Below are 17,006 nucleotides of genomic sequence, written 5' to 3'. Positions count from 1 at the left end.
ATGTTTTCGTGTTCTGTAATGCATGAACAGTATATTATATAAGCTATATTTCAAACAAATTTTTTAAAGCATATATATAATTAATTAACTTCATCATGTATAAATTTGAATACAATAGATTTTGGGTACGAGGTTACCTGCAATTACACAATGCTACTAAAAACAATTGGCGCCAAATTTTAGATTTAAAATAGATATTATGCAATAATTGCATATTTATTATGAAAATAATGTTATATTAGAGCGTCTGTTTTCACATATATAAATATATAATTAATATTTATGATATAGATATAAACAAATAACATATAATACGAAATGCTACTTTTATATATAACTGTGATACATTTTGTCATAATAAAATATATATATATTTAATATCGTATTTAGATTTTCAATATATCGAAAATTTTATAATTCTCTACAAATTAGGAAGTAAATAATTTACTACCTAAAATGTAATAGATAGTATACGTATATATCGCTTAATATTCCTTACATTCGATAGTGTAAGACCAGCATAATATTGTAATAATTAAATATTTTTTCTAATAATAAATTTTATTAAAAGAAATTAGCATGCAAAATTTAGGCGAGTAGCTTTCAGTCTGTATAAAAATTAAACAATTTTATTACTTTTATGAAATGTCATGTTCAGGTTAAGTTGATTAAATATGAAAGCGTCATTGCACCGGCGCTAAAGTTTGTTATTGTTGTATCGTATTGATTATTGGACGCAACTGCCTATGGAGTATATGTTAACAAATTTTTTATGCAATAGCAAATGAGAAAATTATCCAAACGGAAGTGAGAAAAACAAAGAAAGTATATTCATGTGGAAAAATATCTATTGCTTTATTAATAACTACATTTGCACTGCAGCTATTTTCCGAGGTCGATAGGTGACAGGACAGGTAATTCATTGTTTATACTTTATACTTAACAGTATAGAAACTGTTTTAATTAAAAGTCACATTTTAGATAAAGGAAAATTTTTTGTAGCAGCACATATACAAAAATGTTACCTTGTTTAGTGGAATAGTATACTTTCTGTTAAGAAATATTTAGTATTCTATAAACAGAATTATGGATTCTGCTACTGAGTCAGAACATATAGAGAAATTAATAAAAGAAGCTGAAAGCCTAAAAATACGTTTAGAAGATGAACGACAGAAATTGAATGATATTACCCGTAATATTAATTTTTAATCTTTGTATCATGATGTAATAAAAATTTATAGGAACATCAATTATAGTAAAATATAATAATTAATATTATATTTCAGTTGCTAGTGTAGCAGATAGACTTGAAATAATTAGTTGCATTAATGTAAAACCACGTCGTGTATTAAAAGGTCATCAAGCAAAAGTTCTTTGCTCTGATTGGTCACCAGATAAACGTCACATCGTATCTTCCTCACAGGTCGGGATATACCTAAAATTATTTTTTATTTAAACTTTTAAAATATTTCTTAATATAAAAATGGCTTCAGGATGGCAAAATGATAATATGGGATGCTTTTACAACAAATAAAGAACATGCTCTTACTATGCCAACTATCTGGGTTATGGCTTGTGCTTATGCTCCAAGTGGTACTCTTGTTGCTTGCGGGTATTAAATGTATTTAAGATTTATGAAATAACAATAATCCTTTAGTAACATGTTAAATGTTATATTCATTCTTTTTGCAGGGGGTTAGATAATAAAGTAACTGTATATCCTTTGAGTCAAGAAGATGATGTATCAACTCGTAAAAAAACTGTTGCTACACATACATCTTATATGTCTTGTTGTGTATTTCCTAATAGTGATCAACAAATTCTAACGGGTTGTGGAGATAGTACTTGTTCTTTATGGGATGTAGAAAGTGGACAACTGTTACAAAATTTTCTTGGTCACTCAAGTGATGTTATGTCTATCGATTTAGCACCAAGTGAAATTGGTAATACATTTGTTTCTGGTAGTTGTGATAAAATGGTTTTGATATGGGATATGCGGACTGGTCAATGTGTTCAAAGTTTTGAAGGACATCAATCTGATGTTAATTCTGTATGTAAAAATTTATCTTTATTACTCGTGAAATAGATAATGTTACAAGAATAAACTAATGCTATTATAAGAAAATGATTTGCATCATGTTATGTTGAGTTTAGGTAAAATTTCATCCAGGTGGTGATGCAGTGGCAACAGGTTCTGATGATGCAACTTGCCGTCTTTTTGATCTACGGGCAGATAGAGAAATAGCAGTTTATGCAAAAGAAAGTATAATATTTGGAGCAAATGCAGTCGATCTAAGCGTTAGTGGACGTTTACTGTTTGCTGGTTATAATGATTATACTGTAAATATATGGGATACTCTAAAATGTCAACGAGTTGCGTTTTTATACGGACATGAAAATCGAGTATCTTGTTTACGAGTTTCTCCAGATGGCACTGCTCTTTCAACTGGAAGCTGGGATTCAACTCTACGAGTTTGGGCTTAATTTTAATAAAATCACATCTATTATCTTGCCATATTGTTAAATAAAAGTTATAATTTTTTCTGTGCAAGATATAAATTTTAGAAATTGTATGACGACGTTACATTTTGTTTTTAATTAAAATGTTTTAAACTGATAAGATACATCAATATTGTAATATAAAAAAATATTGTTATAATTATTATACATACATTGTAGAAAATAAGTGGAATTAAAAATCGTGATTATCACGATCATAACAATGTGATAGCTTAAAATTAATAATTTTTAGGCTGGTCCTAATTTATAGGAAATTCTGCAAATAGAATATCTATTTAATCAAATACAGTATTATCTTGTATGAAACTTAATAAAAATTTAATTCATGCATATTTAATATTATTTGCCACTTTTTTCATGCATTATTCAATTTAAATTACATAAAAAATGCAATTATATGAGATATGATATAAATTTCTTAATTTTTCAATCAGCTGGCCACCTACCAAGTACAAGTTCTGCGCTCTTAGATCTATATACTATATATGAATGCTTGTATCTTGCATGCATATGTATGTATGAATGGGAGTGTAGATGTACATACGTATGTATAGTACGTGAATGCCTGACGGTGCAGTTTATGCATGTTAATAATCACCAGTAAAAAATATTTTGTAAATTAAGTGATATAAATTAAAGAAAAGCCAAACATACTTAAATAAAAGAGAAGAAATGCCTCAATATTCGAGTATGTATTGGAAAAATTCGAGATATTGAAAGACTAACCTTAAATTTTTTTATTTAATTTTATATCGAACGGTTTTCAGTATTTGATATGTAAAGTATTCTGTTTTAGTTAAAGTAAAATGGGGAAAAGAACATTTTCCTAATGTAGAAGTTAATACAGATGAAGAACCAATGTTGTTTAAAGCACAACTTTTTGCACTGACAGGAGTACAGCCTGAAAGGCAAAAAGTTATGTTAAAAGGAATGACATTAAAGGATGACGATTGGGGTAATATCAAGTTGAAAGATGTAAGGAATAATAGGACTAATGTTTCTATGGATAATAAATATATTTTATGACTTAAAATCAAAGAATAAAACTTCTATCATTTTAATTTTTTTATAGGGTATTACTGTTTTAATGATGGGCTCTAAGGAAGAAGATGTACCAGCAGAGCCAACTGAAAAACCATTATTTTTAGAAGATATGAATGAATCTGCATTAGCTACTGCTTTAGATTTACCAGCTGGCTTGACAAACTTAGGAAATACTTGTTATCTTAATGCAACTGTACAGTGCCTAAAAACTGTTCCAGAGTTGAGAGATGCTCTAAAGAATTTTTCAGGAGGACTTGCAGCTGCTGGTAGTTCATCGCTTGTACCTGCACAAAGTATAACGGCTGCGTTAAGAGATTTATATGATAGTATGGACAAAGGATCATCTTTGCCACCTGTTGTCCTTGTCCAAATGATGCATCTAGCATTTCCAAGATTTGCTGAAAAATCTGAGCATGGTGGATTTCAGCAACAAGATGCTAATGAATGTTGGACTGAACTTATTAGAATGTTGCAACAAAAATTACCAGCGAAGGTTACTAAATGACCCAACATTATGTTTTAAGCTATATATATAACTAATAATATATTTTAAATATTATACCTATATAGAAAAATTTTATTCATATGTGTTAATTAATCATAGGAAAATCCTGTTGCCTTAGAAAATAATGGACAAAGTTACAAGCCACGTTCATTAATTGAACAGTATTTTGGAGGAACATTTAATACAGAATTAAAATGTATAGAATCTGAGGATGAACCTCCTACTAAGGGAAAAGAAGAATTTTTACAACTGAGTTGTTTTATTTCTACAGAGGTTAAATACATGCATTCTGGACTTAGAAATAAAATGCAGGAGCAAATTACAAAAATGTCACCAACTCTTGGCAGAGATGCAGTGTATACAAAAACGGTAAAAAATATTATACAATACAAACTTTTATGTTTTAAACCATTAATATTTCCATTTAATAACGATAATATATTTTACAGTCAAAAATTAGCAGATTGCCAGCATATTTAACAATCCAATTTGTACGCTTTTATTATAAAGAGAAAGAAGCAATTAATGCAAAAATTCTCAAAGATGTTAAATTTCCTCTTGAATTCGATGTTTTTGAATTGTGTAGCAGTGAACTTCAAACTAAACTTACACCGATGCGAGAAAAATTTAAAGAATACGAAGATCGTTTAGTGGAAGAATCACGTAACATAATCAATAGGAAAGATAAAACAGAAAGTAAAAAGAAAGTTAAACAAGAACCGTTTTGGTTTCCAGATGGTAATAAAGTTATACAGAGATTAGAAATCAATAGAAAACTAATATGTTTGTATTGTCATATATATTGTTATAATTACAGATATAGGATCAAATAACAGCGGTTATTATACATTACAAGCAGTCCTAACACATAGGGGACGATCAAGTAGTAGTGGCCATTATGTAGCTTGGGTTAGACAGAAAAGTGATACATGGTTAAAATGTGACGATGAGAACGTTACCGCTGTAACTAGTGAAGAAGTACTAAAACTTAGCGGTGGTGGCGATTGGCATTGCGCATATGTTCTTTTATATGGCCCAAAAATTTTAGAAGTACCTGATTCAGATAACAATGAGGATTCACTTACTAAATAATTCTTATATATATAACCAACCAAGTTTCCATAAAGATTAAGACAAATGGAACACAATTCCAACTTGCATCTATTCGATAAAAATGCATTTTTTTTTTATACAAACGGTCATCAATATAATTTCAATATTAAGGTCTATAGAATACCATTTGCAAAATCAATGGCAGTTATTTTCTACCGAATTATAGAAATCTAATAACGATGCATTACGTATATAATTTTTACATAATGTGAATACGCAAGATCTATGTACATTCATTGATTTTATACGCTTAAAAAAACGTGGTGATAACGAATCTTTGAATTACATAAAAATAGATAATTGTAAACCATTAAAGTGTTCTTTTATAACATTACAATAAAATTGCAATTAAAATTAATTTCATCCATATTTAATTTAATTTTAGAAAATATATTGAAAATATACGAACGTGTATAGTATACTTATGATATGCAATGTAAATATAAATGAACTATCATATATTCAAGAGATATTTATATTTTTAACTACCATTATAATTTCGTATTATTCACTACTGCAAAAAATGAAAGAAGTTGAAAATTTAAATATTTCAGACAACAACATTTTAAAAAAAGTTATTATATGGGTAAGACTAAATTTTATTCTATTTAACTTAGTTCAGATTTATTGAAAATTAGAATTTCTACTTTTTTATTACTTTTATCATCTTCCTCAGATATGTTTTTATGAAAGCATTACCAAAAAATATTATTGACTTTTTAAAATATTTTTCTACAGTATATTATAAATAATTGCTCTAAACTATTGGAGTATTTCCATATATATTTGGATTAAATTCCAATAGTAAAATAATATCAAATGTGATGAGATGTATTTAGTATAACTATTGATTTATCTATATCTACCAAGACGTAACTGGATAAAACGATACAATCTGATAATGTAATAAATGGATCTAATACACACACATATGTATGTATGTATAAAAGCACGATACGATATATTCTTGTATGTACGTACATATGTATGTATGTATGAAAAAAATAAGATAGATAGTTTGAAATAACTAAGCAGTGCTGTTACAGATATCACTCACTGCGGTTCTCAGTATTACTACAGTTATCGCATAATTTACCAAAAAATATCGCGTAGTACAATTTGAAAGTTACGATTACGTGGATGTATAAATCAAATTGTTCGCAAAAATGCATTCTAGAACATTTCGTAATAAAGCATTTGAACATTTCTTCAGTAGATTTTTCAGGTAATTACATTTTATGTATTGAATTAAGTGATGATAATGTGCATTGTTTATGTTTATTATATTTATTTGATTATTAATGTATAATATAAAATAATTATATTATACTATATTATAATAATTAATATATTTTGAATTTAATGTCATTATTGTATATTAAATATATTAAATATCAATTCTATTAGATATTTCACTATATTTGAGCATTTAATAATTTTGGAAAGTATTTAAGTATCTATTTTTTCTCATCTGATAGTGAAATGCATAAATATAATTAATTAATAATGTGAAAGAAATAAACAGGTCATTCACGCAGAACATGTGTATATGTATATAAATAACTGATTTATAGTTTCGTTCACGATCGTCTTTTATTTCAATAAATAATTTTTATTAATTATCTATAATGGGAACTATAATAATGTTATTACCATCAGGTATATTAATAGTTACTTTTCTAAATTTTAATATTAATGATTAAAATTAAAAAATATCATATGATTATGTAATAAATGCATAAATTCAGTTTTTAAAAAATATTCAAATTACAATTTTTCTCGTTACTATCTTAGAATCATGGAATATAAAAAATATCCGAAGATATCACTTTAGTATCTTTTATAATTACATATAAAGTAATTGAACATGTAACACTATTTTTTTTCGTTAAAAGGATATTTGATTGTCCTTTTATTTCTACTAAATCGATCAATGATATCTTTTTTAAAATGTTCTTTATTATTCAATTTTAACAATTATTAAAATATTTAAATACTTATTTCTTTAATTATAAGAATGTAATAAGCAACCCATAATATTTTCTATGTATCGAATACAAGATTATGTAGCAATTCACTTGCATCTTTAATTGGGGGATGGTAAAGGTTCGGTTAACTTCGGGTTCATAGCCGAACTCATCCGAAATCTATATGTCGTTGGCTACCTTCACCATGGGTGTTTTCACCTCTCCGTCGGTTTCTCATGAAAAGTTTGTTCGCTTGTCGCATTTGTTCTCGAGATAAATAATCTTAGATGTGTCTTAAAGTACTACACGAAGTACGTTCATATCATAATTGTATTTTTTTACGATAAATTTGATGTGTGTTTTATTCTTCGTTGTTTTCGGTATCGCACATGTGAAAATTAGGATTTTGACGGATCTGATTTAATGCAATGGCGACGTTACTTTCCATTATGTTGTCCACGTTTCTCCTAACCATTGGTTATCGCCATGCTCCTGAAAATTCTTGCAACTATGCAATGCCAGTGTTAAAAAATCAACGATAGGAAAAGAATGATCTTCTTCCGGTGTAAGAGAATTTACATCGTTCCTGGATATTGTAATGAACCGGTGGAACAAGTTCAAATCGAGCGGGCTCTGTTATCCGTATAGAAATCTTTTCTCCTTTGATTTTCGTTGAATTTCATCAAAATTTTTATATATTTTTTTCAAATAGTATTACTGACTACTAGTTGTTATCAAAAGAGAAATGTTAGAAGTATGAATTTGGGAATCCGAAAATTAGATGTATCTGTTAATCTTTATACTCTTAAATCACATACCTTTTTTAATTCTATATTCATCAGATTTTTTAAAATGATGTTCTTACATTATTTATTTTTTTTTCGGAACAACGAAATATTTTTATATTTGCGTAAATAAAGAGTAAAACTGATGTAAGTGTAATGAAATGCTTATATTAATATTTTTCATATTATCTTGGTTCAAGTTTCTGAATTAATTTGTTTATTATTTCCTATTTGGTAAAATACACAAAATACTATATTCTAATATTATAAAACGAGAAAATTTATAGCACGATTTATTATTTTTTAATATTTTGTTGCTTTTATTACTTTTTTATTTAGAAAGATCATTTCAATAAAATGATTTTGACAATGAATAAACATTCAGCGGAAACATATTATTGGCATTAATAAAATAAGAACATTCATATTCATTTGTTAGAAATGGCATTAAATAATAATAATAATAAATAGCAAAGAAATTGGTGATTTGCATCCTAACCTAAATCGCAAAAGTGCCATATTATGACGTCAAGCTTGGATCAGCGCGAACTCGACGAAAATGCGTATACTAATAGAGCATATCTCTGTTTTGTGTTACGGTTATATAGTGACGCGATGAAGTGTCATCGTTATCAGTGACTATTCGAATAAACATTCGTATTTATTATATGTAGTCTTTATTAAAATCTTTAAATAATTACAAGTGTTCAATGTTTATCACACTAGATATCGACGAAAGAATTGCAAGTTTCTTGAGAAGAAGAAGAGAAGCTTCGAGAAAAAAGTTGCCGATTTTACAAATTATGTCTGATTTTGAAAACTCATATGCATCTTTCCGTGTTTCTTAGTGGGCTTTATCCAAATGTTTTAAAAACCAAAGTGTATTTTAGTGTTTATTTTGCACATTTACATCACGAAATGTGTATTATGAAAATTTTATATTCACATCATCATAGCTCAATATTCATGCAAAAGGATCAAACATAAGAACATTGCAAGAACATTCGCAAAAAAAATTTTTATATTTCATGACTCAGTGGCAGTGAATTCAAATAGTGGACAAGTTGAAACTACATACAAAAAATGGGTAATTGTTTCAGCAGTCCAACAGATACAGAAAAAGAAAAGCCTGATAGGATAGGCAATCCTAATATAGAGGCAGTTGCATCTCAAGCTAGTCCAGTGCCAACACCACCTCCAGATCCTATTAGGCCTATGCCACAAATCCCAGATGCAGATGTGCCAACTGCAAAAATTTTTGTTGCGCTTTATGATTATGATGCACGTACAGATGAAGATTTAAGCTTCAGAAAAGGTGAACATTTAGAAATCTTAAATGATACTCAAGGAGATTGGTGGTTAGCTAGAAGTAAAAGAACTCGACAAGAAGGATATATTCCCAGCAATTATGTTGCAAAGTTAAAATCTATAGAAGCAGAACCGTAAGTTACATTTATACCGACATCTACATTTATTTTTTTCTAAATATATTTTGTTTGATAAATGTACATACCAAAAAATTTACTTGTATAGTAAAAATATTTGTTTTGTGTAATTTTATAATAATAACTTAAAAAAATATATATTTTTATTGCAATAAATATAGATTAATAGCTATATCTTGATGAATGATGATATAGGATTAACATGCTTGTATTTGGAATGCATATCACATGAAACTTTACAGTTATGCATTCATTTAAAAAATATTTCAAATTTATTATATATAAGAAATATATATATGGAATATACTGCAGACATGATAATGATTGAAAACATGTAATAAATCTTAGTTTGTTCACTTTCTTTTATTATATTTTCACCTAATAAATTTCTCTCTATATAGTCAACTAGTCAATGCGACCTTGCTTTCACTAACAGTATATGTATTGCCTCTTAGGTTTTATTAATATGGGTGGACAGTTCTGATTATCAATCAGTTTAAATAAGCAGTATTTCCCTTCTTTTTATTTTTGTATAAATGTAAAAATATTAAAGAAAAAAAGTTTTATCCTTTTTTTTATATTGACCAATCAAATATTAGATTATTATTTTTGTATATGTTAAAATATTTTTTATTTTATTTAATATTTCAATTATTTTTACTTTTTATAGATGGTACTTCAGAAAAATTAAACGAATTGAAGCAGAGAAGAAGTTATTGCTTCCTGAAAATGATCATGGTGCATTCTTAATTAGAGATTCTGAAAGTCGACACAATGATTATTCTCTTTCGGGTAAGTTAATACATATTTGAATATGTATCAAAAATATAAAATTTAATCACTACAGTGAAACACATGCTCACAATAAATATTTATTATATTTTCAATATATTGCAGATATACTTTTAGGAATAATAACATGATAAAAATTTTTTGTAGTACGTGATGGTGATACAGTTAAACACTACCGCATTAGACAACTGGATGAAGGTGGTTTCTTCATTGCTAGAAGAACTACATTCAGGAACCTTCAAGATCTTGTCGAACATTATAGTAAAGATGCTGATGGGCTGTGTGTAAATCTCTGCAAGCCCTGTGTACAGGTAAGATGAAATTCTTAGTTAAATCAATATTTCTTGCAATCCCATGTCACATAAATGGAGTTTAGACAGCTTGCTGCATGTATAAAATTGGTTTTTAATGATATATCACCATTTTACTAAAGAATATAATGTATTGCTTAATTATTAAATTTTTTTTCAATATTTATCAAGGGATTTCTTCAATGATTCACCAAAAATTTGTTTTAAAGTTTTTGTTCTAACATTTATTAACTTTGCAGAAATCCCTTGATATTAAATATAACCCATATATAATATGAGACTTAAAGTGAAAACACAAATGCATGATTTTTGACCTTTATTGTACACGAATCTAGAATGTGATTAAGTTTGTACAGAGAATAAATAAAATGGTATAAATAAATTAGATTCAATCATTTTAACAACTATTTAAATTACATTTACATATTATATTAATTACATATTAATAGCACTGTCTAAACTCCAGTTAGACTTTGCTCTATAAAATTATACATTTAGTAGCTATAATAATAATTGCATATATATTTTTTAATAAATGTTATTGGAAAAATATTTGAAAATAATATATTGCACAAAAATCACAGTTCAAGATACAGAATGAAGTTTTATATGTACTTCACTAAATTCTTATTTTATATTTCTTATTTACAACATTGTTAGGAAATGTATTTCAATATATTAATAAAAAGAAGCACTAATTTGAATGTTAATCAAGATGTAATAAGGAATTTTTGTATTTATAAGTATGTGTAAAAAATTGTTTTCTTTAACTTTTAATTAATCTTTAAGGAGAAGATACATTGTTACTTTTAATGGAAATTCATATATATATATATACATTTGTATATTGTATCATATATATTTCCGCTATTTATTTAAAAAAAAAGTTAAGGTTTGAAAACAGCTTTTAGTTTGATAAATAATCTTGCAAAGTTTGATCTCTGAATAGACTATGTTTGTTTCTCTGTTATTGCTTACCTTACCTCCCGCTGGATTTTCTTGGTAAATTGAATGTCCCAATATGACATAACATGTTAATTTTCTTTGTAACATAAATGCTTTCCACTATATCTTTGGCCTGTACATACAGCACAAGCCCGTCCTATATGGAATCATGTTTCAAAGACATTAGATCATTCTTCATCTAGAAAATTCACTTTCTTTCATAATCTGGCATAACATTGCTAAATTCTATAGCTCTTTCTTAGAAATAATAGGATTAAAAGCACACATTAAAAAATAAGATAAATTTGCGTCTATGTGTCTGTATGTGCTACTTTGGTGTATTGTTAATTATGACAATATTCAACACAAATTTTTTTATACAATCTACAACGGATGATCATATTCTAGTATCAATATTTGTGTGCTTAAATCTATCTAATATACAGGATATCTCAAATAAATTCTTAACTGTCCTACTAAATTATCCACATCATTTAGTATTGATTATATCATACAAATGAAGAAAGACTGTTATTATGCTGTATTATATTATACTATATTATATTAAATAATATTATATAAATAATATATTAAAGGAAAAATAAGTAATATATTTTTTACTGGTGTTCGAGATATCCTGTATGTGGAATTTAAATTCATAGATCAGTTTTTAAAATTTAAGTTTTAAAATTCTTCTTTGTGTTTATATACACATCAAAGAATTTTAAAACAGATTTCCTTCCTATCTAATAAACTTTATATATTTTCTGAACAATTTTTAATGAAATGAAGCAAGAAAAGTTCATAAAATAATCAAAAAGACGCTTTTGTCTTATTAAATTATATGGTTTAATGCTCTCAGTGATTAAAATTATCTTCTATATTTTTTTATACTTTCTTTTAACTCAACTTTGAGGCATTGAGGGCATTTTGTGTTAAAACAGTTCAAATATGGTGCTATATTCTTGTTGATAATGTACATACTTTACAACAAATAAACTATAGCGTATACATTTATGTCTTGGACCGTGCATAAGTGTTCAATTACTAAGTTCCTGAAATTATATTTGACAACTTTATATTCTTATCTATAAAAATAAGTATTAATGACTTTTGAGAAACATTATATGTCAGGAATAAAGATTCATTTACAACAAAACACTATTTTAAAATTATATTTCATATACCTTAGCTACTATATTTATTGAGATCTAAAATAATTTTCTCTATAAAATCACTCAAATGTCAAAAGGCATGAAATTAAATAATTTGAAATTTGCTTTTAATCACTTGCATCTTGCGTAATAGCCACTATTTCTTTTATTTTTTATGGTATTACCATTAGATTAGATATTTTAATTTAAGCAACACTTGTTATTTGTTACATCTTATAATAAAATCATTAAAAACTTAATAAGCAGTTATGCAGCCTAAGCAACATCCTTAAAGGGCTTCTATTTAGGTTTGTATTAATAGAAAGTAAGAACAATTCTCCGAATTTCTTCAAGGAATTTTAGAACTTCAGTTAATATATGATTTAAGTTTCTCTATCTTATTTATTAGTGTACAACTTGCAAAGGAATATTTGCTATTAATGCCATAGAAATATATTCATTTAAAACAACTAAAAAGTTTAACAGTCATTGACTGGCATATACTTAATTTTGTTGATAGGTTGAGAAACCTGTAACTGAGGGTCTTAGTCATCGTACAAGAGATCAATGGGAGATTGACCGTTCATCTCTCAAATTTGTGAGAAAATTAGGCCAGGGTCAATTTGGAGAAGTGTGGGAAGGATCTTGGAATAATACAACTGCAGTAGCAATAAAGACACTAAAACCAGGAACTATGGATCCTAAAGATTTCTTAGCAGAAGCACAAATTATGAAGAAACTTCGTCATGCAAAGTTAATTCAATTATATGCTGTTTGTACTTTGGAGGAACCTATTTACATCATCACAGAATTGATGAGGAATGGTAGTTTGTTAGAATATTTGCAAGGTAACAAAACTGTACTTTTTAATTATTTCAATGTGTAATCTATTCAATATTTTATTTATTTATCTATTTGTTCATTTTTACACGTGTTATAACTTTTCCAACAGGGAAAGGAAAAACATTAAATTTACAACGATTAATTGATATGGCTGCACAAATTGCAGCAGGTATGGCGTATCTTGAGTCACAAAATTATATCCATCGAGATTTAGCTGCTCGAAATGTATTAGTAGCAGAATTAAATGTTGTGAAGATTGCAGACTTTGGTTTAGCTAGGCTTATTAAAGAAGACGAGTATGAAGCCCGAATAGGTGCACGCTTCCCCATTAAATGGACTGCACCTGAGGCTGCAAATTATAGCAAATTCAGTATTAAATCTGATGTGTGGTCATTTGGTATTCTTCTGACTGAATTGGTTACTTATGGTAGAATACCATATCCTGGTAAATATATCTTTAAATTTAAATTTTGTAGTGATTTTTAGTAATAAAGATTTAAAAAAGAGTATCTAATTATTTTTAATTTTATAGGTATGACAAATGCTGAAGTTCTTCATCAAGTAGAACATGGATACAGAATGCCATGTCCTCCTGGTTGTCCAACTGCATTGTATGATATCATGTTAGAGTGTTGGAACAAAGATCCAATGAAGAGGCCAACTTTCGAAACATTACAATGGAAACTGGAAGATTTCTTCACCATGGAAGGTTCTGAGTATAAGGAAGCATCTGCATATTAAAATATTAAAACAGTTTATAGTTCTTATAACATATTTCGTTATGATTTCTATCAACAAGATATAATAGATATTCTGTATGAATGATAAATGCAGATTATTATAATTAACAGTTAAATTCAGAATACGGATGTTTGTGATATTTGAGAGAGTATACTTTATACTGAAGAATAGTCTTCTTTCTATAAACTATAAATACGGTTTATTTTTTTAGCAATATGATCACGCCAATTGCTTTTGTTATATATTCTGGCTGCCATAAAATTATAGAACAACTTTGTCAATTCATGAATGATTACACACGAACGAACATTGAATCGTTAATTAGTGGCTTTTAAAAGCAATGACATAGTTTAGATTTTATTTTGGAAAATTATATTCTGAACGTATAAACGTCGGTATTAATAGCATCTGTTGGACAGTATTTATGGGAGTTAACAATTTTTAACTAAAAATTTGTTGTTTATTAATCTTGACGAGATAATGCGATTGTCAGATGTATTACAAATTTGATGTAACAAAATTTTCAGATACTGCACAGCCAATTTAAGCCAATTTTTTTGGAAGATTGTTTACCTTGCAATTTCAAGCATCTATTATATAGCAGTAAGAAGGATTATTGTCTGTCTTGATTTATCATTCCTTCTTATTTATTTATATATATACTCACATACTTCTATTATTATTATAATTGCTAATTTATTATTAAGAACTCGTAAGTATGTGTAAGTAAGTTTGTGTTCAAAATTTATAAGACATAATCAGTTGAAAACTCTTAAGTGGCCTATTAAGCCAACATACATGTAAGATAAATTTTATGAATATTTATTATTACTGTTCACTGTTTTCTTCTCTCTTTTTTTTTTTTTTTGCATATGTTAACTCTCAGTTATTTTTGAAGAAACACATATTAACTAAAAGCAATGTATTTAACCTAAAAATTATTCCTAACTGTTCATAAAAAATATAATACGTGTGTAAGATAACATAAGAAAGTATAGAAGGGTATTAACATTACTAGAGAAGCATGTAAACTATTATATTTGAATTTTTTATTTAATAGTATGAAATAGGTTATAATTTTAGAATTTCAAATTAGTATTTGTTGCTATTAATTATTCAGTTAATTATTTTTTCGTATTACTTCAGTTCATTTTTGCTATTTCTGACTTCCAAATTCAAATTTTTCATTTTTACATATTTGTACACTATAAATTAGGTTTTTAATTCCTTAAGTTGATAAATGTCATCTTTTATCAATACTTCTGAAAATTATAATTTCTAAATGAAGCAATACAATTTTTGGGAATATATTAGAATTGTTTGTTTCATTTTAGCTTTTTTAAGAGTCTTTAGGGTTAATAGAATAAACATATTATACATGTCTTAGATTATCTATATTTGCATTTGATGCCGTATTTATTAATATTTACTTTCTTTTTGGAAAAATTTCCATTATTTCTATATAATGTATACTTCTCAAAATTGTATGAAAACAAGTTTATTTCGTTTATAAAAAGACATTAAGACGTTAGATATGTGTGAACACACAGAATTTGCAATATGTTTTATTTTACGCCTTTTATATAGATGGATATACAAAATAATGATCAAAAATAAACAAAATTTGTCTAGTCAGAGACCACTATTCTATTGTGAACATTTATGGTGTTAAATACGTTTATACCATTTTTTCATGAACATAAGACATACTGCCAAATAAATATAAAGAAACAGCTATCATGCTATTATTATTAAACGAAAAAGGAAATGAAACTGTATAATGACACAATGTTATACTAAGAATTAAAGTAAAAACAGAACATTACTTAAACTTAAGTAAAAGAATGTTTAATTATGTTTCTGTGGTCGTCTGATAATTAATTTAAAGCATTTTTGTGTACTATTATTTTAAGAAATTATATTGCTGGTATTAAATAGTATTAAAACTGATGATAGTAAGAATTTAAAAAATCATTTATGTAGGATATCAGGCACTTTGTACAAAAGTAAATTTTTATATAAGCATATATATTTATATTTTGTACAGTTTTATTTGAATATAATGAAATGCTTTTTATATATATATGAAAATTTCATTAAAGCGTAAAATATCTACATGATTTTTATACAGTAAGCTCAATAATTTTTTCACTGATCTTTTAATTAAAGAAGCGAAGAATACAGTGGTATATAAGTATTAATTGTGTGAAATATAATGATGCATATAATTTTTAAAAATAAACATAACACCTATGACATCGTTAACGAAATAGTATTATCGTTAATAAAATTGTTCATATATAATTGTATTATGTCATAATTATTATATTATATACGACTTTATAATTTTGTATGTATGCATAGATATATACAGTATACATAAATATTATATAATTGCGTATAGTACATACATATTCATATCGTGCGCGTGCGTGTGTATTTGTGTGTACATACATGTATGTATATATATAAATGTGTATATATGTATACATATAGTACATACATCGCATGTTAAAAAATATTACAAAAGCAATTTTAACTTGTTTCATAATTTCTTTTGTTCCTTACCACCTTTTCCTACTTCTCGAGTATCTGTAATATACATAGATATGTCTCTTTCTATAAACTAATTTACTTTTTAATCATATGTTATTAATTAGATTGCCTCAAATATACTATTTCAGTGCTATGAGTTATTTCAAATGCTATCAAAATACATATATGTATTACTTGATAATAATATTCTACTGTAGATGATTTGTTGTAAATATTTCATATAAAATATATTTACTATATATACATTAAAACTGAAATAAAATTAGTTGTAACTTGATCTGTGGT

At 26.7% G+C, this 17,006-nt stretch overlaps 3 protein-coding genes across 8 annotated transcripts; all 3 read left to right on the top strand.

Annotated features, from left to right (window-relative positions):
* Positions 1-499: 499 nt before the first annotated feature.
* On the top strand, positions 500-2,857 carry LOC100646298 (guanine nucleotide-binding protein subunit beta-5). Of its 2 annotated transcripts, none has more exons than XM_012310451.2 (6): positions 500-914; positions 1,003-1,192; positions 1,287-1,423; positions 1,494-1,612; positions 1,693-2,050; positions 2,155-2,857. In XM_012310451.2, exons 2-6 carry the CDS (start codon positions 1,087-1,089, stop codon positions 2,482-2,484), a joined length of 1,050 nt encoding a protein of 349 aa, XP_012165841.1. In that variant the 5' UTR covers positions 500-914; positions 1,003-1,086; the 3' UTR covers positions 2,485-2,857. The 2 variants fall into 2 exon arrangements, with proteins under 2 accessions (XP_012165841.1, XP_003396741.1); XM_003396693.3 differs by having other exon boundaries at positions 501-914; positions 982-1,192.
* Positions 2,858-3,031: 174 nt separating this feature from the next.
* LOC100646109 (ubiquitin carboxyl-terminal hydrolase 14) lies at positions 3,032-5,540 on the top strand. 2 transcript variants are annotated; one of them, XM_003396691.4, is made up of 6 exons: positions 3,032-3,208; positions 3,317-3,495; positions 3,593-4,057; positions 4,169-4,438; positions 4,519-4,807; positions 4,887-5,540. In XM_003396691.4, the coding sequence occupies exons 1-6, from the start codon at positions 3,193-3,195 to the stop codon at positions 5,159-5,161; spliced, it is 1,494 nt and encodes a 497-aa protein (XP_003396739.1). In that variant the 5' UTR covers positions 3,032-3,192; the 3' UTR covers positions 5,162-5,540. The 2 variants fall into 2 exon arrangements, with proteins under 2 accessions (XP_003396739.1, XP_048263636.1); XM_048407679.1 differs by having other exon boundaries at positions 3,033-3,208; positions 3,304-3,495.
* Positions 5,541-5,827: 287 nt separating this feature from the next.
* LOC100645834 (tyrosine-protein kinase Src42A) lies at positions 5,828-16,716 on the top strand. 4 transcript variants are annotated; one of them, XM_048407678.1, is made up of 7 exons: positions 5,828-6,407; positions 9,038-9,376; positions 10,050-10,171; positions 10,319-10,482; positions 13,108-13,429; positions 13,534-13,869; positions 13,957-16,716. In XM_048407678.1, the coding sequence occupies exons 1-7, from the start codon at positions 6,349-6,351 to the stop codon at positions 14,163-14,165; spliced, it is 1,551 nt and encodes a 516-aa protein (XP_048263635.1). In that variant the 5' UTR covers positions 5,828-6,348; the 3' UTR covers positions 14,166-16,716. The 4 variants fall into 4 exon arrangements, with proteins under 4 accessions (XP_048263635.1, XP_003396736.2, XP_003396738.1 ...); XM_003396688.4 differs by having other exon boundaries at positions 5,839-6,407; positions 13,102-13,429; XM_003396690.4 differs by lacking the exon at positions 5,828-6,407 and adding an exon at positions 7,308-7,460 and having other exon boundaries at positions 8,661-9,376; positions 13,102-13,429.
* The last annotated feature ends 290 nt before the right edge of the window (positions 16,717-17,006 follow it).

This window comes from Bombus terrestris, chromosome 7 (genome assembly GCF_910591885.1).
Source record: "Bombus terrestris chromosome 7, iyBomTerr1.2, whole genome shotgun sequence".
NCBI lineage: Eukaryota > Metazoa > Arthropoda > Insecta > Hymenoptera > Apidae > Bombus > Bombus terrestris.
This window is presented reverse-complemented; position numbering and strand designations above follow the sequence as displayed.

Excerpts from the sequence above, each read along its gene's own strand:
- LOC100646109 (XM_003396691.4), top strand. Across the intron at positions 4,058-4,168 it reads AACAAAAATTACCAGCGAAG|GAAAATCCTGTTGCCTTAGA; the intron begins GTTACTAAATGA and ends AATTAATCATAG. Across the intron at positions 4,808-4,886 it reads ACCGTTTTGGTTTCCAGATG|ATATAGGATCAAATAACAGC; the intron begins GTAATAAAGTTA and ends TTATAATTACAG.
- LOC100646298 (XM_012310451.2), top strand. The coding sequence starts at position 1,087 with ATGGATTCTGCTACTGAGTCAGAACATATAGAGAAATTAATAAAAGAA. Across the intron at positions 1,613-1,692 it reads GGTACTCTTGTTGCTTGCGG|GGGGTTAGATAATAAAGTAA; the intron begins GTATTAAATGTA and ends TTCTTTTTGCAG. Across the intron at positions 2,051-2,154 it reads ATCAATCTGATGTTAATTCT|GTAAAATTTCATCCAGGTGG; the intron begins GTATGTAAAAAT and ends TGTTGAGTTTAG.
- LOC100645834 (XM_003396688.4), top strand. The coding sequence starts at position 6,349 with ATGCATTCTAGAACATTTCGTAATAAAGCATTTGAACATTTCTTCAGT. Across the intron at positions 13,430-13,533 it reads TTTGTTAGAATATTTGCAAG|GGAAAGGAAAAACATTAAAT; the intron begins GTAACAAAACTG and ends CTTTTCCAACAG. Across the intron at positions 13,870-13,956 it reads TGGTAGAATACCATATCCTG|GTATGACAAATGCTGAAGTT; the intron begins GTAAATATATCT and ends TTAATTTTATAG.